We start from the raw sequence: 27,960 nt of genomic DNA, 5'->3' as shown, positions 1-27,960 counted from the left end.
CCCATTATGGCCTATAATCGTGTGGCCGCCGGTCAGTGCTCCTCCAGCCCTATTGGACCCTCCCTACCTCACCCTCCCTCTGTTCTTGCCTGTACCCTCTCCATCTCTCTGAAAGTGCTTCAATCAGTGCTGGTCATTGATTAAATGGTCTCTTTAACATTTGCGCCGTCAAGCTTTTACCATTCGAGCTTCCATTGAGGAATCTTCTACGTCTCAAGACTAACAATGCCGCGAACAGACCCGTTCGGAGACGAGCATACCTCGCCCATGTTGAATCCCTCCCATCTCACCGGATACAGCAATCGCACGCCTTCCCCAGGGCGACCACTGCAGCCTGGCTACCAGCTTTCAGACAATCCATATGGCCCTCAGTCGCATCTTCCCATGCCATCCAGTGATCGCTTGGCCGAACAACCTACTGTAAGTATGAGCAGATAGGAGCGAAATTGGCTGTGTCAAAATACATGCTGACAATCGACATTGAAAATAGTACTCTGTCGAAAATGTTCACAACTCTTATGGCCATCATGACACTTACGACACACACCATCCTTATGCTGGCCAAGAGTATGCTGTTGACCCTGAGGCCCATCACGACGCCTACTACACCCAACCCTACCAGCCTACCCACACGCCACATGACGATTATGACCTAGGCCAGTATCCGGAGGGAGGACACACCCCCTTTCAAGATGACCAGCCCATGCTGCAAACGGGCGACAACCCCTTCGGGCCGGACCCGTATACTGAGTTTCAGGAAGAAATACAACCCACGCCCAGCCCAGCGCCTATTCGTCGTTGGAAGACGGTGAAAGAAGTCCAGCTTTTCAACGGCAACCTCGTGCTCGATTGCCCCATTGCACCGAGACTACTCGACCAAGTACCCCACGCAGATCCGCCAGGTCGCGATGAATTCACACATATGCGCTATTCGGCAGCGACATGTGATCCCGCCGATTTCTTCGAAGAGCGATTTACTCTCCGTCAGAAGCTTTTTGCAAAGCCTCGAAACACCGAGCTTTTCATCGCCGTGACCATGTACAATGAAGATGACTTCCTTTTCGCGCGCACCATGTCTGGTGTATTCAAGAACATTGATCACATGTGTTCGCGCACAAGCAGCAAAACATGGGGCAAGGATGCGTGGAAGAAGATCGTCGTCTGTATTATTAGCGACGGCCGTGCCAAGATCAACCCCCCGGACGCGTGCTGTACTCGCAGGTCTAGGTGTGTACCAGGACGGCATTGCGAAGCAGCAAGTCAACGGCAAGGACGTCACTGCGCACATCTACGAGTATACCACTCAGGTTGGGTTGGAGGTAAAGGGCACCCAAGTGCATCTCAAGCCTCGATCTGGGCCTCCTGTGCAGCTGATTTTCTGCCTGAAGGAAAAGAATCAGAAGAAAATCAACTCTCATCGATGGTTCTTCCAAGCCTTCGGTCGTGTCTTGGACCCCAATATCTGTGTTCTCTTAGACGCGGGTACTAAACCGGGTAGAGATTCGATATATCACCTCTGGAAGGCCTTCGATGTCGAGCCCATGTGCGGCGGTGCATGTGGTGAGATCAAGGTCATGCTGTCTCACGGCAAGAAGTTGCTGAACCCGCTGGTGGCTGGTCAAAACTTCGAGTACAAGCTTAGTAACATTCTCGACAAACCGCTCGAGTCTTCATTCGGTTTTATTACGGTGCTACCTGGTGCGTTCTCCGCCTACCGATTTGTTGCACTCCAAAACGACAAGAATGGCCAAGGTCCACTGGAGCGTTACTTCTTGGGTGAGAAGATGCATGGTGCAAATGCCGGTATCTTCACGGCAAACATGTACTTGGCCGAGGATCGAATCCTCTGTTTCGAGATTGTCTCCAAGCGGAAATGCCGATGGCTTCTCCAATACGTCAAGTCGTCAACTGGTGAAACTGATGTGCCTGATCAGATGGCCGAGTTCATTCTCCAGCGTCGTCGCTGGCTGAATGGAAGTTTCTTTGCTGCAGTTTACGCGATCACCCACTTCTATCAGATCTTCCGCAGTGATCACAGCTTCATTCGAAAGTTCATGCTCATGATTGAGTTTGTCTATCAGACAATTGCGATGATTTTCGCGTGGTTCGGAATCGTAAGATTCTCTCTCATACATAATTTCTTTTTATCTATGCTAACACCTTGCACAGGGTAACTTCTTCTTGGTTTTCCACATCTTGACAACATACTTGGGCTCAGATGATCTACTGGGTACCGCCGGTAAGGTTTTAGGCATCGTCTTCGAGTGGCTATACCTGGCAACTCTCGTTACGTGCTTCGTTTTAGCGCTCGGTAATCGACCCGGCGGATCCAACAAGTTTTATATGACCATGGTTTATTTCTGGATTGTGATCATGATATACCTTGCATTTGCTGCTGTCTTCGTCACGGTCAAATCGATCCAAGCAGAAGTGGCCTCAAACACCTTTTCGGTCGGTCAATTATTCTCCAACGAGACGTTCTTTTCTATCATTGTCTCGCTTGGATCGACCTATGTCATGTGGTTCGTGGCCTCGTTTATCTTCCTGGATCCATGGCACATGTTCACTAGTGTAAGTTATTCTATGGATCTCATATCGTCGGCTCTCCTAACATCCTCCAGTTCATTCAATACATCCTGCTCACACCAACCTACATCAACGTCCTCAACATCTACGCCTTCTGCAACACCCACGACATCACATGGGGTACCAAGGGCGATGACAAGGCTGAGAAGCTGCCTTCTGCGCACCTCAAACCCGGCGGCAAGGTCGACGTCAACATTCCGCAAGATGACGGCGATCTGAACGCACAGTATGAGGCCGAGTGTGCCAAGTTCGCCATGAAGCCCCCAAAGGAGGTTACAGTCATTTCCGAGGAAGAGAAGCAAGCCGATTACTACAAGGGATTCCGCAGTGCCGTCGTGCTCGCCTGGGTTTTCTGCAACTTTGCTCTTGGTGCGGTTGTACTGAGCGCTGCCGGATTGGAAACTTTTGATGACACATCCAAGACCAGTTCCGAAGATGCGCAGACCAAGCGCTCCATGATCTACATGGAGGTTGTCCTGTGGAGCGTTGCTGCTCTGTCGATGTTTAAGTTCATTGGCGCAATGTGGTATCTGGTTGTTCGTATGGTGAGTTATTTCCCTTCCGCCCACATTTTCGTCGATCATATACTAAACATTCATATTTTAGTTCCGCGGCGTTTGATCCAGTCAACTTCTAAGCATGACGGCTATGTTTCTTTGCGCCATACAGCAATACCTTGTTCTCATATATCCCCTGATCTTTTCCGGATTTGGATTCGGTTACAATACCACGGCGGGTCCGGTCTGGTACGCAAATGGAAATGGAAATGGAAAATGTAATATGTTTGATGACTTGCCCGCGATATGCTTTTCGTCCTTTATGATACGCGGAATGAAATGATATCGTGATTTATCTGGTTTTTGTTCTTTTCTTTCTATCCTTCGACTCGGTGCATCATCTGCATGTGCTTGCCTTCGCATCTACTTGGGCTCATGGAAATGTGTTTCTTGCATGGTTTGGGCTTTGTGTACTCTATTTGTCAATATGGATTTCGAGAAGTAGGCCAAAAGCACCAGTGTATGTGTACATAAATCTTAGGCACTATAGGGGGTCAAGATATACTTTCACCGTTTCAGGTACTGAGTGGATATAGTGATATACTTCTATCGGCTATTAAAATTTTTATTAAATTCAGGTCAAGCGACGTACATCGCTTTAGTGTCTAGCGCGCACCAATCATACTAACACCACATAAATCAGCACCAACTCCCTAACCCAAATTGAATCAATTTCAAGATGCCTGATTCTTAGAATGCACGCATACTGCAATCCCTCCAAGTACCAGCCCCATCCCCAACCATGTCTCCTTCGCAATCACCTTGCGATCAACATACCACTCCCCAAGAACAGTAAACAGGAACGCACTCGAATTTGCAAGCGGCACAGTCAAAGAAAGTTCTACACAGCAACTGGTTAGCAGTTGAAACCCCCAAAGGTACAGCCTGATCAGTCAAGGATGCCAAGGAGTGACACCTACCATGTTTTCCAACAAGCAAAAAGAACCAAATACTGCCCGTGAGATTGATGACCAACGGAATCGCATACGCAGGCGTGCGAAGCAAATTCACAACCGTCCAGAAAATAGACACAATCTTCGCCCGCAGCCATGACTGCTTCGCAGGAGTTCCACGCCTCCACACCGGCGAGGGTATATCGTCCTGCTCGTCATCGGCGCCGCCTTCCCTCGCTTCTGTAGTATCGCGACTCGCACTCTGCCCATCAATCTCACTGTCAAGCCCCGTATCGGCACCAGCAGTCTTTGGTTTTCGGTTCGCATCACTGCTACTCGTGCTCCGTCTCCGCACACCTTCCTCGTCACCCGAGTCACTGTTCCGAGAGAGCAATTCCTGCTCCTCGCCCGCATCCGTGAATCCGGTTTCAGGTGAGTCTTCCGAGTACCTTCCTCTGCGCCCTGAGGGGTTTGATTCGTTTGCGCGCTTCTCTTGTCGGGCGTTGAAGTCTGCTGCTGCACGGCGGATAAAGGGGGTTGTGAAGCCCCATGCTACGCCGACGAGTAGGAAGGAGAGCACATAGTTGAAAACCGAGGGTTCTGGTTCGACCGGGATGCTGCTGTCCGGGTCCATGTTGATGTTCTGGGGCCTTGGAGGCTGTCGGGCAATTGGTTGATTTATTGCGCGGTGTTCGGCCCTGACGTTGGTGCAACGGGCCGTTGGTCTGTGCATTGCTGATTAGCTGATAAGGATAAGGTTCCGATCTATAAAATGGATCCGACGGTGGCCATGCCGGATTTGATGGAGAGATCAAGGATTCCGAGGGTCTGAAAACAAGATCATGATCAACCGAGAGATGTGTTATGGTGTTTTTATTCATGAGCAAAGACACCCAATTGAGACTGCAACCTGCTTTCATACCTGAGGTAGAAACCATGCATGGGCCTTCTGGGACGCAAAAAAGGTTAGATTGACTATGTACGTAAGGTTCAACCATATTAAAATGCTCCTGCTCTGGAGGGATAGTACAGAATAGTTGACTGTGCTGGCCTGTCTGGATTTCACACCGTGGAGGCTCTATTCACGCCTGAGTGTGATGAAACAAGCAGACAACATTCTCAGTCAACTACCCACAGCCCCCAAGCCCACAATGATACATGTGAACAATCCAGTACAAAAGTATGCTCTCAGTAGGTCCATTGCGAGCCTCCGATCAAGCTTGCCCGGCCGTCACAGAGGGTGTCGCCACGTCCGATGGATGTGAAACATCATCAAGACCGATTCATCATAGAGCAAACAGTAGCCCGCCACCCGCCTTCTCCCTCGAACCCACTTCACCAGATTCCACAGTACCAGAAAGTCAGATCCCTTATATCCGTTGCTTAAGCGAACGCCGAGGCTTGAGAAGACGAACGCCCACTGTGTCTGAGAAAAGAGTTCCGGTGTGCTTCATACATCTGATGTGCTCAAACGGTCGCCCGTGCAGCATCCCCCTACTTCTCTCACCAGCAACAGAAGTTCATCCTCTTTATATGTTTTCCCTAGCATCTTGAACCGTGGCAGCCGCCTGCCCATCCCCATTTGGTGCCTCTCGTCACAGGTGAGTCTGCTGTCGAATTTCCCCGCCAGTTATCCTCCATCGTTCCAGGTGAGTCTGGTGGCGAAGCCCGTGTACCGTGAAATCAGTTTGGGGAGTGGGAAAGAGAGAAAGAGGGAAGATAAGTAAGACAAGGAGAGTATTTATGTGCTGTGGAAAACCATAACTTCTAAATCAAGAAGGCACCTCAACACCCGAAACGACACACGAACGAGAGGCATTTTCAGTATTCGAAGCACTATGGCATGCTACTTCAAACCTTTATCAATAAGTATTTTGGTTTTTATATGATTTACATAGCTTGCTTGATCATGAATCTATCTGACCAAGCGCACCCTCCCGCGCTCAAAGATCCACTTATTGCCTGCCTTGTAGGGGGCTGTACGAAGTCCTGACTTTCGTGATTACATAGCTTAGAGGTTTGACTCCAGAGACTCTAGGCTTGCCAGGTTGGTACTTGGATGGAGTAGGTTTGATATAAATATCATGATGCAATTGCTAGTCTAGCAGGATATATAGTCTATGGATTAAGGCAATAGTTTCTCTGCGTAGCGCAGGAGGGTAGAAATAAGAAAGTATGCAAGATATGCAAGGTATGCAAGGTATGCAAAATATGAGAGATAAACCGCAAGGTCGGTGGGAGGCCCAAAAAGGCAATGGAGAGAAAGGACAAAGGTACCCAGGGGGCAAAAAAAAGAGAAAATATAAACAAAGAATGAGAGATATTAGCAAGAGGACAGTGAGAGAATTCAATTGCCACCCTTCGATTTCTTTCCCGGAATGAGTTTCTTGAAATCGGCACTGTTCCAGCGCTTCACGCGGACAAGGTAGTACATGATGGTGGCCACGAAAACATTGAAGATAATGAAAGCCCACATGATACCGAAGTTGCGCCACCTATCACCGTATTCAATACCCGCCGTGGACAGGTACTGATCGGCAACACGAAGAGAGCAGTAACTGCAATCACTCGTAGCCTCGGGATTGAGCAGCTGACCGCCAGCGGCCTCGGCATACTTCATGAGGTACTGTCCACAAGTTTGACCAGAGGGTGGGTTGAAGATGGCTAGTTCTGAGGTCGAGCAGATCACCTTACGATCGTGAAGCTGAGCGGCTGCCATGCCGCCGACCCAGTATGTGAACGGGGAGACACGGTACATGAAAATCCAGAAGCCAGGAAGGGCACTCGGGGGCTGCATGACACCACAGAAAGTGAGAGACATGGCGAAGAGAAGAACGACTACCGCACTGGCGGTTTGTTCATCGGGGAGGCCGGCAATGACCATGTGCGTGAAGGTGCTAGCGTAGATGAAGAAGACAATGCAGAACAGGAGGACAGTTCCCTGGGTCAACGAGCTGGGGACTCCAACGACGGCATAGAAGTAGCAGGCGTAGGTCAATATACCCATGATAACCATGTAAGGGAGCTCCACAATGACGTTTGCGACGAGGAAGGCCTTCCAGGAGTAGGATTTGCTGGGGCGTTCACGTCCCTCGTAGAGCGACCGTTGACTGACGAACACGGGCATGATCTGTTGCGCCAATGACGAGAAGATGGTGCAAATCATGAAGAGAGAGTAAATGACAGTCTGCATGCCTTGCAGCGATGTTTTGGCACCGAAGAAAGAGAAACCAATGAATAGGCCGGAGGCAATTCCAAGTCCCCACTTTGCAAGAACGTAGGATGGCATGCGCCAGTATTGTTGGAACACACGGTGTGTGACCTGTTCCAGCTGGAACCAGAACGGCATGGCGAATTCAGAGTGACTTCGCGAGGAATCATCTTCCGCGGCGGGGGGTTCGTTCTCCTTTTCTTTGTGAATTCGGTCGAGCTCAGTCTGCACCTCCTTGCTTTCGTTGCTTTGCTTCCAGACGTCGAACCAGTCCTGACCCTTGTCATTCTTACCAGCGTTGACGATGCCCAGCATGTATTCAGCTGGGTTTTCGTCATCTGCACACTTGCGCGCACCGTTGGATTCAAAGTACTCGAGCATTGTGCTAGAGTTGTCTCCAACAGGACCAAAGTACACAGTCTTACCACCTCGGGCAAGGAATAGTAGCTGATCGAATTGTTGGAAAAGCATGGCACTGGGTTGATGGATTGTGCAAAGAACTGCTTGACCGTGCTCGGCAAGCTTGCGAAGGAATGAACAAATAGCCCAAGAGCTCTGAGAGTCGAGACCACTACAGCATGGTTAGTATTTTTTGAAAGGCACAAATATATGTTGCAAGGAGTACTAACCTGGTGGGCTCATCCAAAAAGAGCAGCAGCTTGGGTTTCGCGGCTAATTCAACACCGATAGTCAACAGCTTGCGCTGCTCGACATTCAGACCCTCACCCGGGACACCAACGATGGCCTCGGCAAATTCCTCCATCTTCAGCATTCCGATCACATCCTCGACATAGTCGTACTTTTCCTTGACCGAGACAGAGGCTGGCTGACGCAACATAGCACTGAATCGTAGAGACTCACGCACAGTAGCAGTATCGAGGTGAAGGTCTTGCTGCTGAACATAACCTGTCTTTCGCTGGAAACTCTGATCCAGTTCACGACCGTTGACAAACATGTCACCAGTAATAACACCCATCGACGTGCGGTGTGCCAATACATCAAGCAAAGTCGTCTTACCAGCGCCACTGACACCCATAAGTGCAGTGAGAGTTCCAGGCTTGACCCATCCGGAAACGTGATCCAACAAACGACGTGGCTCGCCCTTGATCTCGATATCATAGCACACATCGCGCCAAGTGAATGTATCGGTTTGAGGCTGGATGGCACCCATTCCTGTGTCGTCTGTACCCGCAGCAGGCTGAGCTTGAGATGGCTCGCTGCTTTCGACATCAGCTCCAGACTTATGGTCTTGGCGGAGACTGGCAGGTTCATTGCCACGACGGAAGACCAGAGCCTCAGCTGTGCTTGTAGTAGCGGAGTTCAGCTCGGTTGCAACAAAATAGATGCACATGAAACCGACCAAGAAGGCCATGAGGATACCAAAATTGCGCCAGACGTGGCTGTAGCTGTATCTGTAGGTCAATTCAATGTACCGGTCGCCATTGACTGTTCTAGAGCCTGGCTCCGAGCCAGCAACAGCGCAACTGAACGCTTTGCCTGACAGGTCTGCGTAGGCGGGAACGAAAGATGAACAAGGGAACTCGCGGCCATGGAACTCGTTGGCAATCAGAACCTCGAAGGCATAGTAGATTGGATTGAGGTAATGAAGCCATTCGAACCATGGATGCATAGACGGAACAGGTAGGACGAAGCCGGTGTAAACCACGAGAATCAGAATCATAACACCTGCTAGACCCATTGCCTGTGAGATCGTTTTGGTGACAGCGGCCAATGTCCGGAAGACCGCGCTCATGACGAAAGTGATCACAAAGGTGATAAGGAAGTAGAGGAAGAAGTTAGATGCTGATCGTTTCAGGCCGGCTAGGAAATATAGGATGATGTTGAACACGACAGCTAATGCAAACTTCACCGGTATATCACTGAGCACGCCAGCAATGGCTTCTGTGAAGGGATGGTAGAAGGCAAAGGAAGCATGTTTTTCGACAATTGGGCGTTGAGAGTAGAGACTGTTGATTTCGGACATTGCTGTCAGGGCATTGAGAAGGACGGCAAAGAACAAAGTGGCACCTTTTGACGTGAAGCCTGCAGTTGCATCCGGAGTCCCGTAGAAAACCGATCCGATAATTAGAGCCATAATAATATTAGTGACCACCACAGAGATGGTTGAGGCAGCATCATTCCAGAGTCTTTGATAGGCGCGGACGGTATTGAGTTTGATTTGCATGGGGACACTGATGATATACGGAGACTTGGGCCGGGTGTGTTTGGCTTGGGCGCCACGCTTCCTCTCTTGGAAATCAGCGAGGGCTGGCACGTCATGTCCAACAGGATTTTGCCCTTCATATTCAGCGATCTCATTCATCAATCGCTTGTAATCAGGTGAGTTGAGCCATGCAGCCTCAAAGTCCTCGGGCGTACGAGGAACACGGTTTTCCATACCAGGCTTGGCTTGTCGCTCCTGAGGATTTGAGATTGAAGTGAGGAAATCTCCGGTGGTCTGTCGAGCCGGGCAAACCCAACCTTGGTTTTCAAAATAGGACTTGGCTGCAGCAGCGGGTCCGAAGAAGACCTGGTGGCCTTCGTAAAGTACAATCACCTTGTCAAATACATCGTAGATGCTTTGACTTGCCTGATAAGCAGCGACCGCATGACACGAGCCAGTGATGTCAGAGGACAGTCGCAAAGCCTGGACAAACTTCAATGCTGTAGCGGAATCTAATCCTCGGGTAGAGTTGTCCCAGGCAGCGATTGGAGCATGGGCCAGGGCCATTTCTGCAATACTGACACGCTTTCGCTCACCACCCGAGACACCACGGATGAAATCATCTCCAACACGCGTGTTATATGTGTGACTCAATCCAAAGACAGCCATGGTGATCTGAGCAATGTATTTGGCAAATTCTGTACGCGACATGCCTTGGAACCGATGGGCAGGAGTTCGCGTTGCGGCTGCAAACTCCAGCGTCTGGCCGACGGTCAGGTGAGGGAAGTGTCTGTCAACCTAAACAATTCAAATATTAGCCTAGCTTCATCGGTGCGGATGATGTTGAGACCGTACCTCTTGGTTGTATACTAGTTCGCCCTTGAACTCTTTCATCATGCGAGATTGGGGAACTCCTAGTGATTGTTAGCTCTTTTCTAGAATGCTGAAAAGCTTGAGCCTTACCATTGTAATGAATGACACTCTCCTTTGCCACATCCAAACCGTGCAGCTCTCCCGTCATGGACTTCAGAAGTGTACTACAACCGGCACCTGGCCGACCAAGCACAAGCAACAGTTCGCCACTTTTCAAGAGACCGTTAAAGTCCTTGAGGATACGCCTTGGGGGAGAGCGTGATTCACGGATAATTTGGGGCAACCGAACCAGAGCGGTTAGGCTCGATGTGACTGTATTTTGGAACTGCAGGGCAGCGCCCGATCCGTATACATTCAATTGTTTGAAAACGACGTCTGCTGATTGTTCCGATCGGCCATCTCGGCTGAGATCGGCAAAAGCCACTTTGAGCCATTTTTGCAAGTCAAACTTTCCCGACTGGGGGTCAAGGGATGGATCTTGTTCGGCGAGGGCTGCTAAATTTGTTCCGGTAATCGATTGTTGGCGTGACCGTTGAGTCGCTATCCTAGTAAGGGTCTCAACATCTTCTTGGCCGATGAATTCCATAGGAGAGTCGCCAATAGTTGATGCATCTCCAGTATGCGGTGGAGTTGGTTCATGTTTCTCCTTTAGCTCGATCGAGCTATCCGATGTCGATGCCATGTTTGAATCTAATGGACAACGAATCCAGGTATCTCTCCCGAAGCGAAAACAAATGGATACTTATAGGGGCAGCAACCCAAGATTTTAACCATCGGGTCTGTGGCCATTTCCGGCCGTTGTGGATGACATCTTCCATTGTAATGAAACTGTGGGTCAGAGTAGTCGGAGGTCGGAGCAATAGAAAAAATGATAATAATAACAATAACGAGAAATCTCAGTACCCTTGCGATAGTCCTACTATGATTCGGCAGATCTGTAGATCAAATTGGTCCCGCCAAGTCTGAATCCATGGAGGCAACATCATTCTGCATAAAAAAAAAGGAAATTTAGAGTTAGTTTCCAAGGTTCATGCTAAGTCAGCGGCGTTTCTGGATGATCCGAAAACGGGAAGCGAAGGTCCCGAGCCATGTGCTGGGTCTCGGCCCCGGGGTAGATGCACCCGACCTGCATAAAAATACATAAAATCGGGCCCTAAGATAGCCGAGACTTTGTTTTCCTTTATGAAAGGAAAAAGAGACTGGGGAAAGGACCTCGGGATCTTACCGAGATTCCAGATCTTGATAATTCGGGATACTACGGAGTACAGAGTACTGGTACAAGATGCGGAACGGCTCTAACGCACGAGCTGGTTCTTTGGCGTTGTGTGTTTATCCTGAGCCCTGTGGGGCGCAGATGGTACTTATTGAGCCCCTGTCCCCTATCTCTTAGGTTTTCCCTAGCAAACTAGCGTCGATAGATTGATCTCGCCACGACGCTATCTACACTCTATGAGCACTACAGTGTCACGTGGGGAACACTAGCCAAATATTCAACTTTCTACCCTCCAATAATAGATCAATTTGATACACCTATCTTCATTACCTTAGAACAAACCCCCCAGATTCAGTATTTAGTTCAATGGCCTTGGAACAATGTGGCCTGAGAATCGTCTGGGTAGAGATTTATGAGCCCTCTGATCACATGCTATCACATGTCATCACATGCTGAGTGGGGCTTACTATACATCCATTGTTTATGTTGTACAGTCATCGCCCTTCCTTTTCTTTCCGAGGTGTTCTTCTGCCTGACTTCAGTACGGAGTACTTCGGACAAGACCCATTGTTGAAAGATCTGGTACATAAGAGGAGAGGTCATATCTATATCTACATTGTGAATCGAAAGCAAAGGGCAGAATAAGATCCAATTGCTCGTCAACGGTGTTCATTAGTCATGCACAAGTTATTCTTTCTGTCACTCCCGTGAGTATTGAATTTAAGCGACGAGGCAAGTGGGACGTTGCGAAACCACCACAACCCGAAAACTTAGTTCCCGAAGATCACATTGGGGTTAGGAACAGTGTTTCAGAAAATATAGAGTTAAGATAGTTAGACCTGCAAACCAGGGCAACTTGGCAATCTCCAGACTGGGCATCGATACCGTAATTCGAGAGACTTTCCATTGATAGTCAAATGTGTGTGGAGCGATGGCAGTTGGAGTAGTTCGACTTGAGAATCCCAAGTTGCTTGGTATGGCCCGCCATTTGGTCGCTTGATGCCATAGAGATCAGCCGTGTTAGCAACGCGGGCGCTAGGCAGGATACTGCAAAAGAAAAATTCGGACTCAGTGGAGCTGTCGGTGAAGGAAGACTTGATGGGAATGAGGATAGGGATGGAAATGAGCGATGGACATGGGATGTAATGAATTGAAGACGGCATATCAGGTTGCCGCTTCGTCCGTGAACCCAGGAGTGTGCAATCACGTTGCAATATTGAAGACTCCTTATTTGTTGGTATATTCTACCCGATCATCTGTGTCAACAGATATTAGATTCATTGGTATCTTTATCGTTCTATTAAGAACCTCGTCTGATAGGTGACGGTCGAAATTGTACTCGTAATGGTGACCAATTGTGGTCATCTTCGAGCAGATGAAGATCTGATGCTGGTAATGAAGCATGACGACGGTGCGATACATCATGTCAACTTGCTTGTCCACACTACGAGACACATGACTACTAGCGCTCCGCAAAGCCCATAGCCCATAGCCCAGCCCAACCCAACCCACAAATGGGCTGGGCTTTGGGCCCCAAGCCCGGGCCCACTAAGCCCATAATAGGAGCCTATGAAGCCCAGTCAGCACTAAATAATACAAATACTTTGAAAAATCAGTACCTTATGTTTGAGCCCCGTAATCAGCACTTATATTTTAGTAACATCTTATTAGAAAAATATGTAATTTATGAATCTTAAGTCAAGTTTATTTATCAGATTCAAGTATACGAGAAAACGCGCTGGTTAAGAATAATTCAAACTACAAAGGTTTGTTAAAAATGGTAACACTGTCGTAATGATCGTAGAAAATATATCTAGTATCAAAATATCAATTCTAAGTATCTTTTCTCGCTATATCTCGACCTCTACTGGTTTAACTTTGCTTAAAATTGTTTTATAAATTGGGATAGCTATTTTAAGCGTCTGTACTGATTTTGAGACTCATACAGTGATTATAAGTCGACGGTTGCCCCCTTAATGGGCTATGATGGGCCCCCCATAGATACAGTAGCCCAATATACCTAGCCCACTGCGGGTTGGGCCGTGGGCCCCTATTTATGGGCTTTGCGGAGCACTATTGTCGATATTGCAACCTTCGTACCTTTTATATTACAATACCATCCAGAAGGTACCTATTTTTCAAATTTTATCATTAAGAGAAAATTATCGATGACTGTGGTGCACCAACAGAAGGTGTGTGTGTTGGGTGCTTGGCACGATTATTTACTATTGCGAGACGCAGAAATTCAGCCCTCCTTGTCATTGCCACGAGACGATATTCCCAGGGTGAAATTCACGCATGGAAGCATTAAAAGAGCATGCTGCTTGATAGCCTGTTTTGAGGGGTGTGGAAACAAGGATATCGTGAATAATATACAATCTTGATTAGCACATATTAAATGACATAAGTATCTAAATTGAAGCAGGATTCTCGACTACATCAGCGCGGGGGCGGATCATCCGGGCCGATATTGAATGAAAGCAACCCCCTCTGGGACTCTTTTCCTCGTCAACTCATATCATCCCACGATGACTATCCAGTCATTGCGTGAAATCAACGCGCATAATCTACGCACTTTCAAGCGCCACTATGTCTCCGAGATCTCAGGCTCGCTTGGCGATCTAGGCACATTCCTGCCTATCGCGATCGCACTAGCTGTCAACGGCACCGTCTCCCTCGCCAGCACCTTGATTTTCTCGGGGATTTTCAATATTCTCACGGGTGTGTTCTTCGGGATTCCGCTGCCAGTCCAGCCTATGAAGGCCATCGCCGCAGTGGCCATCGCGCGTAGTTTCTCAAATGGCACGATCGCAGCGGCGGGGATCTTCGTCGGCGCCTGTATCCTTGTCTTCAGCGTTACGGGGATCTTGCACTGGTTTGCCCGTGCGATTCCTATCCCAGTTATCAAAGGTATCCAAGTTGGGGCGGGATTATCCCTGATTATCGCGGCCTGCAGCAGCATGCTCCATCCCTTGGGCTGGTTCAGCCCTTCCTGGGCCGATAACCGTATATGGGCAGTTGCTGCATTTGTAGTACTTCTGCTCACCAATATTTATCGTCAAGTACCCTATGCGATCGGCGTATTAGCGCTGGGTCTGGTCTTTGCTATCATTCGGACAGCAATGGCAGGGCACATGCCCAATTTCGAGGTGTGGCGTCCTTTCGCTCTGGTTCCGACCCCGCTTCAATGGCGTGTCGGTGCTGTGGATGCTGGTATCGGCCAAATTCCTCTTACCACTCTCAACTCCATCGTGGCGGTGGTCTCCTTGGCGCATGATCTGCTCCCGAAGGTGCGCACTCCATCCGTCACTCACATTGGTCTGAGTGTGGCCGGCATGAACTTGATTGGTTGCTGGTTTGGTGCTATGCCCGTCTGCCATGGATCTGGGGGCCTCGCCGCACAATATCGGTTCGGAGCTCGCTCAGGAGCAAGTGTGATCTTCCTCGGCCTGTTAAAACTGCTCATCGGCCTCCTATTCGGAGAGACCTTGGTTGACCTTCTCAAGCGGTTCCCTACAGCCTTGCTCGGTGTGATGGTTATTGCAGCTGGGGCAGAGCTGCTTAGCGTGGGCGAGAGCCTCAATACCACTGGTGCTCAGGACCTCAGCCAAGCCGGTAGTGGGCTTTTGGCAAATACGGGGCAGCATATTGGCCCTGTTCTCACAGATGAAGAGCGTAGTCGCCGCTGGACTGTCATGATGGTCACTGTGGGATTGCTAGTAGGGTTCAAAAATGACGCGGTCGGCTTTGTTGCTGGTATGCTTTGTCACTGGTCCTATGAGATTCCCGGATGGTGGCAGAAGGCGTGTAGCCGCTGGTCAGAGGGACGCTTACGTCTACGTGACTAGAGAGAGATATATATATTGGGGTGGAGCAGTTGGATTTACAATCTCCTGATATTCTCCACATATGCGTGAAGGCTCCCACGAGATATATCATTTTTGATTTTCTGTAGTAAGAAGCCGAGTGCAAATACTTAACAAATGCAAATGCAAATACTTGCCAACTCACTCACCTAAAGCACGTTCCTAACATCCACGTCACTCTCTCTCCGCAACCTGGTGCCTGTACTAGGATTCTCATACGCGCGGTTCTCCCTCGCCGAAGACGAGAGGCCATCCGCAGCAAAATCCAAATCCCGTCTAAGTCTCCGACCAGAAGCATCCCTAATAACCTTATGACGCCTGGTGACTCCACCGATATCATACTCAGATTGGTTGTTATAAGTACCGGTCACGGGGTCATAAACCCTGGACCCCAGCGGCGAAGAAGCCAAACTAAACGAATCGTTCTCGCCGTCCCCATCCAAGAGCTGAGCCGCCTTACCCCCAATATCAGCAAGGACATTGGACGTGGAAGTTTGGGATAGGGAATTTTGGGAATCTGAAACATCTTCTAGGTCGGTGATGCGCCGTACTCCACCTGCAGAAGTACCACCTCCCGGCTCTGGCAAAGCCAGCTGTTCCTGTCCAGTGTTGTCGTAGCGCCGCTCTTCAACGACTGCTGGTTGGCCTAAATCTTGCTGGGCAGTACGTACGATGGTTGTGCCGTCGGGCTCGGTGTATGAAGTCGTTGAATACCTGTGTCCGGTTGTAGTCCTGCCGTCGCTGCCGTTGCTTGTGGAACTGTAATAGTACGAGGAACTTGTGAAAGAGTCGGACATCGTGGTGAACGGTTGCGCTCGGTGGGATGTGCGAGAGGAAAATGTTTATCTGGTCCACTTGGGTTGATTTGCAGTTTGTTCAGTTGGGTAAACGGAAAGTTGATACTAAACCTTGGGGAGGCTTCTTTAATGTCGGTCTGCTTTTAGAAGCGTTTTCATGTGAATTGTTGGCATCGATAATATGCGACTTGTAAGTGCTGTCTAGCTCAATTTCGATATGTTTATATACTTCGGTCGTCTTGTTCTGTGGCAAGGTTTACTTGCCCCTTGCATCATTGCCTCCTGCGGCAACTAACCTCTATGGAAGAGGCAAAAGACCCATCTGGATTGCCAAGGGGTCTGGAGATACCCCACGAGAAGTGATCCGGGGAAACAGAGTATATATTGAGCGTGTAGGCGTTGTCCATCGATGCTGCGTGCACGGACGAAGCCCCCGATAAGGCACGTACCTATCGCAATTGCTTATCACTTGCATTTCTCCCCGCTTTTTCCAACCAACTCATCTCCAGCTTTGGAACATAAAGCATCTAATGGCTGGACTTACTGAAGATCAAGTCGCCTCCTTCAAGGAGAACGGGTACCTCGTTCTCCCGAACTACCTCACCCCAACCGAGGTCACCGCTCTCCTCGCCGAGACAAACAAACTCCTCGAGGAGTTCCCACTAGAATCCCATCCCCTCACCCAGTTCACAACGGGCGATGAAACCGCCGACCATGTAGGCGACGACTACTTTCTAAACTCAGGCGACAAGATTCGCTTCTTTTTCGAGCCAGATGCATTCAGCACCGAGCTCGATCCCTTGACCGGTCGAGCCGCGCTACTGAAGCCCAAAAACCGCGCCGTCAACAAGATCGGTCATTCGCTGCATACCTTGTCGCCACCTTTCAAAGCCATATCGCTAAACGAGCGGAATGCTTCTGTGGCGCACTCCCTGGGATTTTCCGACCCCCGTGTGCTGCAGAGTATGGTTATTTGCAAGCAGCCTTCCATTGGTGGGGCTGTGCCATCCCATCGCGATTCGGAGTTTTTGTATACGAATCCGCCTTCTGCCGTAGGCTGGTGGTATGCACTGCAGGATGCGGGTCCGGCGAATGGGACGCTGGGTATGTACAAGGGGTCGCATACGGGAAGGAAGGGTGGCCACATTGCTAGGAGGTTTGTGAGGAAGGAGAATGGGACGGGGACGGAGTTTATTGAGAACCAGGGGCCGTCGCTTCCTAAAGGTATGGAGGATGAGAAGAGTTCGGAGACTACAGATGAGGATCTGGAGATTCTTGATATCAAGGCTGGATCACTTGTGCTCATTCATGGGAATGTTTTGCATAAGAGCGAGAAAAATACCAGCTTGAATAGTCGGTATGCCTATACCTTCCATGTTATCGAGGGCGCGGAGGGGTGGGAATATGATGCGCGGAATTGGTTGCAGCCGCCTGCTGGCGGGTTCTCAAAGTTGAACACTTGATACACAGTTAGAATATGAATGAATGATGTTACGGTCAATGATGGTAAATATTTCGACTTTTATTCTTTATGCAAATCCTGTACAAAAGATGGCCCGCCATATACACCGCATGTGCGAATCCCAGACACCCCGAACTCCAAGTTGCGATTCAAGGTCAGATCAGGTTGCCTTCAACATATCAAGCATTCCCTTTGTTTGCCACGCTTGTTCGGCCATCTCCACTTCGTCACGCACCCGGCGGTGCAGACGCTCCACCATCTTGTCGACCTGTGCGGACTGGCCCAGGTTTCCAGAGTAGATATCGAGAAGGTTCATGGCGACCTCAACGCTGAGATCGACCAAGCGGGGTTCACGGATATTTTTGTGAACCCACTGCAGGACGGGCTGGAGGGTCACCTCATCGCGGTCCTTGAGCGAGGCGCGAAGGGCGGAGCGGTGGCGCAGGGCCGTGAGCAGTGTAAGTTGCGCAGTCTTGTCGGCCGAGGTGAGGACCTGGTCCAACGCAACAGAGTAGCGTGCCTTACGGAGATCGTTCTCCCAAGGCTGCTCTCTCTTGCGCTTCTTGTGGTCCTGACCCTGAATGACAATCTCCACGCCTTCTCCGATGAAATCGCGTCCACGCAGACGCTTCTCCCATCCCGAACCACGGGCCTTCTTCTTCTTAGCCACTTCCCGGTCATGCTCCTCCAATTTTCCCTCCAGCAGAGCTGCCATTTCCTTCCGACGTTCCCGCTCCTTGATCTTCTGTTGGCCAGAAAGTCGGGTTTTAATAGACAAGAGGCCTGACTGCATACCGACAGCAATGTGCTTATCCTCGTGTTCGGTTCCGGAAGTAATCGCGCGCAGGGAAAGAATGGGCGACGGGTATTTAGATCCGGAGACGGGGTTCCACCCTGTGGTCTCAAAGACCTTCATGTGTCCATCAAGTGCACCACTGAGCAAACGCTCCCCATTGGAGGCCAGTGCAAGGGCAGTGACGGTCTTTTGATGGCTCTGAATCATGTGCAGTGGCTTACCAGCCACAATATCCAGAACGGCAATCTTATTATCGGCCGCGGCCAGAACTGTAGTTCCGGCGGGCATGGGCAGAACAGTCTCGATGGGGGCACCCATCTTGAAGGTCATAGCGGCACGGTTTCCAATTCGGGGATCCCACAATCGAACAGTACGATCGTAAGAGCCCGAAACCACCAGACCAGAAGAAGCCATGGAACCAGGCATGAATGCACCGCTGCGCACGTAATCGGTGTGGCCGACAAAGGTACGCGCACTAGTTTGGGACGGCAAGTCCCACAACCGCACTGTACGGTCATCACTGGCAGTGAGAACCGATGTAGGGTCACTGGGAGAGAACTTGGTCACCCACACGGGCTGCTTGTGGTCCTTCCAGGTCTTGAGGATGGCGCGCGACTTGACATCGAAGACTTGCACGGAACCGGTGTCGTCACCTGCCACCAAAACACGTCCGTCCGGACGGACATCAGTACCACGCACAGTATCGTCAAACCGTGTGAGTGTTCGCAGAAGTTTTCGTGTGCGAATCGAATAGATCTGGACTCGTGCGCCTGTTGTCACGGTGAAGACATCGGGCGGTTGTGTAAGAGATGGGAATGCCGCGGCAGAGGAAGGAACGGAAGGCTGAGTAATGAGATTGACCGGTCCATTGGCCGGCGATGGGATCAAGAGCGGGTTTTTGAATGTCCGCCAGTATTGTTGCTCAGGCGTTAACTGCGTCGAAGGTAACGAGGCGAGCTTGATCTGCTGCAGAGGCAGGACGGGCGCCGCCATGGTTGCAGTGGTGAGTGAGCAGTATTTATTCGGGGAATATTAGTTAGATAGGCAACCCAAGGCGAAAAATGGGAGGTAAAGTTAAGCCGACTAGAGTGCTATCGTGAAGTTCACGAAGACCATCTTTTTCTGCCGATCAAAAAAGTTCGTCTCGCCCAATCGGGAATGGTGGCGGTAGCTCTTTCTGCCTGAGGCACTAAGTAATTGATTTGTGCCTAAGGCATCAAGGCAAAAGTTCAAGTCTTGGCATATCCACCCCGCCATGGTCAGGGCTTTATGATCTTTGACTTGTGTAAAAATACTCCGTACACATAAGGCGATGCAACAGACTGACAACATGGAGAGCCTAGCCTGGATCCACATGAGATGGGTCCAATTTGACAAGAAAATCCACATATCTCTAGGCTGATACGTTCAGATCCTCGGAGTCGTGTAATCAGAAGTTCTCTTTCTCTGAACTCCATGTCGCTACAAGCACCATACCCGAATTATCCAACTTTCTCGGCAGACAATTTCAATTTGTTCAAGATTCGTCATTAAAAGATGATACACTTGTCTCTAAGTTAATCGAGTATTGATGTTGGCTCTCATATGGTCAACTTTGTCATGATCGATCAACCTCACGAGATCTTCCCTCAAGCTCAACGTTGCCCATCAATTAACCCCAAAGATAGAACTGAGATTCACGGATCTACGTTATATTTAGTTTGCACATCGTAGGCATCCATATTTTTGACCATCTTGTTCTCTTAATAATAGTAATTCGCAGGGATTGCCCAGTGAACCCACTGAGGCAGTGAGACAGGCAACATCGTTAATTGTCAAAGTATCTGGAATCAGTAGGGGATGTGTGCAGAACGGGTGAACAAGACAGTCTCAGTAATATTGCCAATGTACGAGATGTAGTATGGTGTACGCAGAATACGACACACATTGTACACAGCATGAGGCCCGTGAGTGGTCGCTATGGCAATCCAGTGGGGAGAAACGAAGGTCCATTGCAGCACCCTAACCCTAAAGGTGGGGGAGCCGCGATGGCTTGACAGCTTATTGAAGCCCCAATGCAGGTGAAACCGGATTTACAAACATGAGTACGGAATCAAGAGGGATGACGATCTTGTCTGGACCATCTAGTCGGCAATTTACGCTCGTCCCACCAAGAATGCGTAAGTTTTTGAATACGCGGTGGCTGGGATCCGATCGAGCTGAAGGTGATCCACTTCATTCGGAATACCTGTATTGGGATAAAGAGGACTTGAATGGCATCATATGATATAATGCAATATATATGAAATGCCATAACATGGTGTGTTAAAACAACGATGAGATATAAGTAGTTGATATGGAGATCAAGTTGAGAAGCGTTGTTTACTCTGATGCAAGGTATCCGTGGTATGGTACCCAGACACCAGGGGTAATAACCAATCAACATCCCAGATCTGATACAAACCCCCAGCCACCTCCAATACCATTCGAGCCTTGGAAGACTTGGGTTCTTATCTTTCGCTTTTCTTCTTTCTTTCTCCCACTTGGATCAATGGTCTCTGTTTCGAGCCAATATACCTGGTGAACATGTCGAAGATCTCCAAGGTTAACCATGCGGCGGGCATCTTTGCTGACATCTCCGTCGATGGTCCTATTATCGGTACCTTGGTCGCTATCATCGACCGAGCCAAGAATCTACCCAACCGAAAGACTATGGGCAAGCAGAATCCCTATGCTGCAGCACGATTGGGCAAGGAGGCAAAAAAGACTCAGACAGACTTACGAGGAGGCCAGACTCCCCGATGGTAAGCTTTTCGATGAATAAATGTGTAAATGGAAGCTTATCAGCCTAGGGATTCGGAACTCCGATTTACCGTGCATGAATCTCCCGATTACTTCAAGCTAAAGGTCTCCGTATTCAATGATGATAAAAAGACCGACATGATCGGCGAGACCTGGGTCGATCTACAAAGCTTGATTATTCCCGGTGGAAGTCAGAATGATCACTGGCACCCACTTCAATGGCGTGGGAAATATGCAGGGGAGATTCGAATCGAAATGACCTACTATGATACGAGAGAGCAAGATGAGGTCTTGATTGGACGCCGAAAAGAAGCCGCCGACCGGGTACAAGGCAAAGTCCCTAGTACTCCAAGCAGTACGGGCTTGTCCGGTCCCCGGCAATTGAAAGACGTCAAGCGACGACCCTTGCCCAGTGGCCCTGCAGGGACCCCGGCACGATCAGCCCCTCTTGAACACGCTCAGTCTGCGCCTCCAATCCACCATCCGGTCCCGTCAAGACCCGTCGTTCTTGAACATTCAAACACTGTATCTGGTGCCCCAGACACCATCTCCCATGCCCCGAGACATTCAGAGCCTGCTTATGATGCATCATCTTATCGCGTACCTTCTCCTGTACCGCCTCCCTCTCAGGGTGGGTATGATGGTGCTGATAACTACACTCAAGAATGGGACACCCCAGCTGTTGCTCCTCTCCGCCGACAGATCACCCATGAACTGCCCTCCAATGAATTTATTGAAACACCTTACGACTCGCGCCTACTGCAGCAACAACAACAACAAGAGCTACAGCAACAAGAGTTACATCAGCAACAGCAGCAACAGCAGCAACAGCAACAGCAACAAGAGCTACGTCAACAGCAGTTACAGCAACAAGAGCTACAACAACAAGAGCTATTACGCCAAGAAGAGCTACATCAACAAGAGCTACGTCAACAAGAGCTACAACAACAAGAGCTACGTCAACAAGAGCTACAACAACAAGAGCTAATACGTCAACAAGAGCTACAACAACAAGAGCTACGTCAACAAGAGCTACGTCAACAGGAGCTACGTCAACAAGAGCTACAACAACAAGAGCTACTACGGCAGCAAGAGCTAAAACAGCAAGAGCTACGTCAACAGGAGCTACAACAACAAGGACAACAGCAGCTGCAGCTGCAACAGCGGCAAGGACAGCGGAATCATCCTGAGTATGACCAGCCACCTTCTAGAGACTATCGTCTCGTAAGACAAAATCAGTACGGGGCGAATCCCCACGAGGAAGCGTCGTACCATTCCACACATCAGGACCTCTACGCTCAGATAGAGCAGCCCCGATACGGTCTAGACTCTGTGCCGTATGGGACAACGCATACGCATGGGTTGCCGGCTTCAGACTTTATGGTTTCCTCCCTAGGCCCAATGGATGACCCGAGGTACCATCCACACAAAGTTAGACCTCTACAAATCACTGCCCGAGGTCATGATTATCACCCAGAGTACGCCGGAATGCAACCGCGAGTAGAGGATGAAGATGATGGCGGGCCCCCACCGCCTCCACCGGCACACCGGTCACGAAGGGCGCACTCACAGCTGCCTACCCCGAAAACATCGCCTCACCCCTATGCACCCTACAAACCGCAGTCTTCTCGATCCTCGGTCCCCCATCTGCCATCGACCATGTCCACCCCGTCCTATCGTGATCGCTACCAGGAGCCTTCTTCAATGGGGAATTCCCCAGCTATGCCTGCAAGCCTCGTCGCAGGCTATGAACCGGAAGACTCGTCTGAGAGAGCAGCATTTGAACGATCAGTTCGCAGACGCAGCAACCAATGGGACGATGAGATGATGATTTCTCATCCATCTGCACCAGTCCCTATATCAGAACCTGTCCAATACGATGGTCCCATCCACCCTCTGCGAACATCCCCCCGACCTATTGAAGAAAGACCCACTTCTAGCAGAGGTGGATCTGCGAGCCCTGATATGCGGGCCGTGACCCGGAAATCAGTCAGTCCGCGCCCATCTTCTTCGGACGTCTATGAAGGTTCCTCGATCCCTTTCTCTCCCGACTCCTACATCTCTCTAAATCCGAATGCCTCACACACCCCCAGCCGAGATCCTTCCCCAGCATACGACTCGCCTTCGCAAGCTAGAGATGCCGTGATACGTGGAAAGACTGAACCCCATCGAGATATGGATCACCCAATCATCGGGGATGATGGCCGTGAGATTGACCCCTCTGACCATCTTCCCACCGATACATGGGCACCCGAACCAGAAAGGAAAAATCGTAAGCCCGAGGTTATTATCCGTTTCAAACACTCAACTCGGCCAACTTCTAGAGGCGACGAGTCGCCTTCAACTCGCAGCACAGGCCCTCCACGCGTTGGATTTAGAACAGAAACCACCACATATCCGTCGGATCGCTCAATCAAGTACACGCCCACCCATGTGAACGTAAGCCCGGGGTCAATGATTCGAACTCCCCCTCGGCCGGACTACGTGCGCGAGCGCCCTAACAGCTATGTGCAGCCTCGGGGCTACAGCACACCAACTTCGGTTGAGCGGCCCCGCTCTTCCCGAGGCTCGGTCTCGCCATCGCCAGGGTCTCGTACGCCGCTATATGACTACAGTCCAGGTCCCCCGATTCCGAGCAAGGTGCCAATCACAGGAGGAAGCCCAGGCTACCCTGTCATGTCGGGCAATCCAAATGGAAACGTTCGCATGGATGCCCTGAGTCGAGAGCTGAGTACGATCGACATTGGCTCTACAGCGTGCAGCCCTGGGCGGGGGGCCGTTCGAAAGTACATACCAAGACAACCGGCATCGATTGGCTACGCTAGATAAAAGGAAATTTCATTTTGCATTCATGGATGCTTTATGTACTGTTCTTATTTTGGAGGGCATGTTTCCCCCAGTTTTCTTCACTTATGTTTTCAGACTGCATTGCTCTTGATATCCGATAAAGATGGCGTTATGGATTTGATCTACGGGGGGATATCTTTTTTTTCATGTACACATACCACGCATAACCAATGATACCTTACAGTGACACCTTGGCTCCTACTGGATGTATTTGTAGCTTGGGACTATGTTTGACAGATTCATTGATGAAGCTGCTTGGTAGTCTGACAGTGGTCCTCAGGATTTTCTATATAGTGGTCCTTATAGCCCGCTCTCTTCGGTGAATGCTGTCCTAAAAGGTTCTACTCTGGCTGCCAAGCTAAACATCATGTTATCGTATATGAATTATGCTCAGATCGTCAGTCATCAACTTCATGCTTTTACAATCTTGTAAAGCCTAGTTCTTATTGAATTTGAAACGCCATATTCCTCATCATGTCTCCGTGCGAGTCCATAGATACAAACATCATCTTATACGCGAGAAATCAGCTCTAGAAACCCGGCTCTGATCATCCGGCTACTATATCGTACACACGATATGAATCCCCACGTTGTAGAAATTGGGATGATGATATCCAAAGGGGAAAAGTCATCTGAACTCGATCTAGCACAAACATTGTAGGCAAGTTCCAACAAACTTATAAAAGCCCATCCTATTCTAGTACGACTCCTCCTCCTCTATCCTATCCACCCACTCTTTTCGTTTCCATTTTCGCTCAACGCCTTTCACACTATCAGACAGCTTGTGCATCATCGACAACGGGCTTTGCCATCATAGTCTTTCAAGTCCGTTATCAAAAGCAAACCCCCCCATCTTCCATTATCCTTGCCTTGTCTTACATCAAAACTTCCATCCGGCATGCAATATCAGGGCCCTGGTATCCAGGGTGATCGGGGCAACCCAGAGGAGGACACAAAAAGGTATGTACATATAACTCGGCATTATAAGTTGAAACCCTTGCTCGTCCTTTCCCAGTGGCTTCTTCACCACGTCTGCTTCTATCTTGAGATAAGACTTGCTAACTTACAGAGCTTAGGCTTAGCAACGCTGCTGATGACAACCAACATGTTTCGACGTAAGTATACGATATGTCCTCTAGCATCGCTATTTTCCTAGGACCCAAGCCTCATATATCTCATATCCTACCTTCCGGTTCGGCCTTTCACTACTTCTTTGCCTTCTTGGTACTCCTTCATCATCTATGAACTGTGTTCCGTGATACCACCTCCTCTTATGTGTCAAAAGCATCAAGTTCTATTGAGGTCGACTAATCGAGTTCTCAGTCCCAGAAGCCCTGCTCAGACAATCCGCCAGGGGAACCCACCCTTGTCCCTACTTCTCTCTCCTCCGCTTACTTCTCCATTGATACCCCCGGGAACAATCGATTCCACTCCTCCACTTACTCCTCTCCATCAATACAACCCATCACAACCACTGGGCTCCCACGTCACCAGCACAAATGTGTCACATCCTGTCTATGACCCCAACCGAGGAGCACAGCTCAGGAGTGCTGCTGATCGTGCGAACCCATATCGGGTTAGAATGAACCCAGGTGACCATGCACAAGAGAAAGAGCGGGCTCGCAGTAGAAGTCCTCGCACCCAGTTTCAACCCGCTGACTTTTCTGAACCACAAGAACCACCAACAGCTCCATTGATGGGATTCAATCAATATCCTCGAGAGATGTATGTTCCACCCGGAATCAATGACCTGATGCCCCAGATCCTGCCTAGCTCCTCCCCGACACTATGTTCAAGCAACACAAAGCGTGGTTATGGTTTTCCTCTTGGTATGGACCATCCATGGGGCTCTCCGGGGAATACTTACGCCGTCAATGATGAGAACTTGTATGAATGCCCGCAAAGTCAACAGCAACAAGTGCAGGGGTGTGACCCGGGACCTCTGCAACACCAGTCCAAGCAAGATGTGGATACCAACGAAAATGACGAGGAGCATTTATGTGAATTCGCTGCTCCATGCCAAATGCATCCCTCGCCCGATGGGATGCATTACCGAAAGGTTGTGTCGCACGTGTTTGGCAGAAATAAGGCCGTTACCAAGCTGTTCCCACTCGGTGTCTGGGTGCATTATTGTCGGAAGCACTACCAGCGTGCCCGGTATCGCGCAGACCAATGGCCGTTTACGCAGTGTGATCTCCTGTTAGAATCACTAAGCCGAATGGAGAGCTGGGATGGAGTGGAGAGTTTCGAACTTATCCTCCGCCGTCGGGAGCAAATGCGTGTCGGACGTGAGACTGAAGGCCAAGCTACCACCGAGACCTCCAATCAAAATGAGACTACTCCTTCTGCCGGTCAAACCCAGGATCAAGCCCACAAATCTTCGAGTGTCGTTGCGCGGTCTCCAGGTCGTAAGCACCCAACTGCCATCGTCGCCCCCGTCCCGGACTGGCTGCGCCAACATGTTGGTCATGGCAAGACCTTTCAAGAGATCCGTCAGATTATCGAACTCGTACGTAGCCACATGGTGAGACTCCGGAATTTAGAAAGAGCGAAACAGCTCAATCATATTCCCAAGTCCACGAGTGCACCAGGAAGCCCCCGCCGAGGTGTGCTTTCGAACGGTCGAAAGGGACGTATCACTAAACCTGCCAACCGGGACCCCCTCCGTCTGCGTGCTAGCACGATCCGTTTCCCTGATGTTGAAATTCTCCCCCATTTCAAGCCATGGGTTAAGGAGGCTGCTCTACGACAACGATCTGCCACTACATGTCCCATGAACGAAGGCAATAACAAAGACCATGAAGCGGAAGAGAGACTTTCGAGAAGGGGACATATCATTGGAGAAATCTCGGATACCAGTCACATCACTGCTCAGTCCCAATCCAGTCAGCCAAGAAATAGCAACTTCCCAACCAACAACACCACTCCCCACTGTGATGGAAGCTCCGAGTATGCTTCTACATCAGAGATGCATGGGGCCAATCCACCGCAGAATCAAGCTCACATTGGCAGGGCTGGGACTAATCGAGGTCAGTCTGAGAGCCAGCGACGACGCAGTGAGCGGGTCTACCTTAAGGCCATAGACCGTGTCCCTGGTCAGGGCTCAATCAAGAAGCCCGAAAAGGATGGTGAGAGTTAGTTTGTCATTCAGTCAACAATCTCTCATCCGGTGATCATGCAAGCCTGTGCCCATCGGGTTGGGTTTTCTTGACAGCAGCCGATCATTACATTTCAGAGAAACCTGAAAAAAGAGGGAGAAAGACAGATTATGATCTCCAGCATGTTTGAATAGAAGCCAACTGCAGTGGGATATTGAATGAAGTTGCTGATACAAGGCCTAGGTAACTATGCCTTGTGATCTTTGCATTCAGTTCAAGACCAAAAAAAGAATGAAAACCTTCAAATTGATTGAATAAAAGTACAGCCACCATCAACTCAATAAATTCTTCTATTTGTCGACTTCCAGTCACGCTGGGACAAAGTTGTAGGAGATGTGTTGCGACACACAGCACCACCGTATGATGCCAAAAGACCTCAACAAATGTGCTAAAATGATCTTTCATATCAAGAAATTTGTTTCACCTGCAGTCTCCGCTAGGCCTGCGAATGAAGACTATTATGACAACGCCGAGATCACCTGGATTTCAAATCACTGGCCCTGGCTTCAGATTCGGCAATCTCACTTCTTGGTATCAGACCGTGTTCATTGTCCTCAGCTACGGACCTTTAAAAGTGAGCTTGGAGAAAGAATCATCTGAAGAAAAATTGAAAAAGTTCAAAAGAAAGAGCAAAAGAAATATGCCATGATGCAGAATCTTACAAGAAATAAAGGGTGAAAAAGATCTGGCATATTCGATCGCCTTGTACTCAATGCAATAAATTCAATCCAATTGGCTTGTAAGAGATATTCAATA

The 27,960-nt window shown here is 49.6% G+C and overlaps 11 protein-coding genes across 11 annotated transcripts; 7 read left to right on the top strand and 4 right to left on the bottom strand.

Moving 5' to 3' along the window:
• Positions 1 to 6: 6 nt before the first annotated feature.
• Positions 7 to 3,207, top strand: chsA (chitin synthase I; the record flags this gene model as incomplete). Its single annotated transcript, XM_056680948.1, has 7 exons — positions 7 to 91; positions 239 to 420; positions 491 to 1,163; positions 1,222 to 2,114; positions 2,170 to 2,571; positions 2,622 to 3,131; positions 3,193 to 3,207. The coding sequence occupies 7 exons, from the start codon at positions 7 to 9 to the stop codon at positions 3,205 to 3,207; spliced, it is 2,760 nt and encodes a 919-aa protein (XP_056528330.1).
• A 610-nt stretch (positions 3,208 to 3,817) lies between these two features.
• On the bottom strand, positions 3,818 to 4,670 carry N7500_009808 (uncharacterized protein; the record flags this gene model as incomplete). Its single annotated transcript, XM_056680947.1, has 2 exons — positions 3,818 to 3,984; positions 4,064 to 4,670. 2 exons carry the CDS (start codon positions 4,668 to 4,670, stop codon positions 3,818 to 3,820), a joined length of 774 nt encoding a protein of 257 aa, XP_056528329.1.
• Positions 4,671 to 5,218: 548 nt separating this feature from the next.
• N7500_009807 (uncharacterized protein) lies at positions 5,219 to 5,717 on the top strand (the record flags this gene model as incomplete). The annotated part of the gene is made up of 2 exons (XM_056680946.1): positions 5,219 to 5,554; positions 5,583 to 5,717. The coding sequence occupies 2 exons, from the start codon at positions 5,219 to 5,221 to the stop codon at positions 5,715 to 5,717; spliced, it is 471 nt and encodes a 156-aa protein (XP_056528328.1).
• Positions 5,718 to 6,383: 666 nt separating this feature from the next.
• N7500_009806 (putative ABC multidrug transporter) lies at positions 6,384 to 10,966 on the bottom strand (the record flags this gene model as incomplete). Its single annotated transcript, XM_056680945.1, has 4 exons — positions 6,384 to 7,818; positions 7,877 to 10,209; positions 10,267 to 10,325; positions 10,375 to 10,966. The coding sequence occupies 4 exons, from the start codon at positions 10,964 to 10,966 to the stop codon at positions 6,384 to 6,386; spliced, it is 4,419 nt and encodes a 1,472-aa protein (XP_056528327.1).
• Positions 10,967 to 14,025: 3,059 nt separating this feature from the next.
• N7500_009805 (putative sulfate/molybdate transporter) lies at positions 14,026 to 15,345 on the top strand (the record flags this gene model as incomplete). The annotated part of the gene is made up of 1 exon (XM_056680944.1): positions 14,026 to 15,345. The coding sequence occupies one exon, from the start codon at positions 14,026 to 14,028 to the stop codon at positions 15,343 to 15,345; it is 1,320 nt and encodes a 439-aa protein (XP_056528326.1).
• Positions 15,346 to 15,512: 167 nt separating this feature from the next.
• On the bottom strand, positions 15,513 to 16,160 carry N7500_009804 (uncharacterized protein; the record flags this gene model as incomplete). Its single annotated transcript, XM_056680943.1, has 1 exon — positions 15,513 to 16,160. The coding sequence occupies one exon, from the start codon at positions 16,158 to 16,160 to the stop codon at positions 15,513 to 15,515; it is 648 nt and encodes a 215-aa protein (XP_056528325.1).
• Positions 16,161 to 16,690: 530 nt separating this feature from the next.
• Positions 16,691 to 17,623, top strand: N7500_009803 (phytanoyl-CoA dioxygenase family protein; the record flags this gene model as incomplete). The annotated part of the gene is made up of 1 exon (XM_056680942.1): positions 16,691 to 17,623. The coding sequence occupies one exon, from the start codon at positions 16,691 to 16,693 to the stop codon at positions 17,621 to 17,623; it is 933 nt and encodes a 310-aa protein (XP_056528324.1).
• Positions 17,624 to 17,782: 159 nt separating this feature from the next.
• N7500_009802 (snoRNA-binding rRNA-processing protein UTP15) lies at positions 17,783 to 19,411 on the bottom strand (the record flags this gene model as incomplete). The annotated part of the gene is made up of 1 exon (XM_056680941.1): positions 17,783 to 19,411. One exon carries the CDS (start codon positions 19,409 to 19,411, stop codon positions 17,783 to 17,785), a length of 1,629 nt encoding a protein of 542 aa, XP_056528323.1.
• Positions 19,412 to 20,983: 1,572 nt separating this feature from the next.
• On the top strand, positions 20,984 to 21,205 carry N7500_009801 (serine proline-rich protein; the record flags this gene model as incomplete). The annotated part of the gene is made up of 1 exon (XM_056680940.1): positions 20,984 to 21,205. The coding sequence occupies one exon, from the start codon at positions 20,984 to 20,986 to the stop codon at positions 21,203 to 21,205; it is 222 nt and encodes a 73-aa protein (XP_056528322.1).
• Positions 21,206 to 21,337: 132 nt separating this feature from the next.
• On the top strand, positions 21,338 to 24,028 carry N7500_009800 (C2 calcium/lipid-binding domain CaLB; the record flags this gene model as incomplete). The annotated part of the gene is made up of 1 exon (XM_056680939.1): positions 21,338 to 24,028. The coding sequence occupies one exon, from the start codon at positions 21,338 to 21,340 to the stop codon at positions 24,026 to 24,028; it is 2,691 nt and encodes an 896-aa protein (XP_056528321.1).
• Positions 24,029 to 24,944: 916 nt separating this feature from the next.
• Positions 24,945 to 27,185, top strand: N7500_009799 (putative pathogenicity factor; the record flags this gene model as incomplete). Its single annotated transcript, XM_056680938.1, has 3 exons — positions 24,945 to 25,006; positions 25,123 to 25,161; positions 25,370 to 27,185. The coding sequence occupies 3 exons, from the start codon at positions 24,945 to 24,947 to the stop codon at positions 27,183 to 27,185; spliced, it is 1,917 nt and encodes a 638-aa protein (XP_056528320.1).
• Between the last annotated feature and the right edge of the window lie 775 nt (positions 27,186 to 27,960).

This window comes from Penicillium coprophilum (assembly GCF_028826855.1).
Source record: "Penicillium coprophilum strain IBT 35676 chromosome Unknown utg000006l_segment0_segment0, whole genome shotgun sequence".
Taxonomy (NCBI): domain Eukaryota; kingdom Fungi; phylum Ascomycota; class Eurotiomycetes; order Eurotiales; family Aspergillaceae; genus Penicillium; species Penicillium coprophilum.
This window is presented reverse-complemented; position numbering and strand designations above follow the sequence as displayed.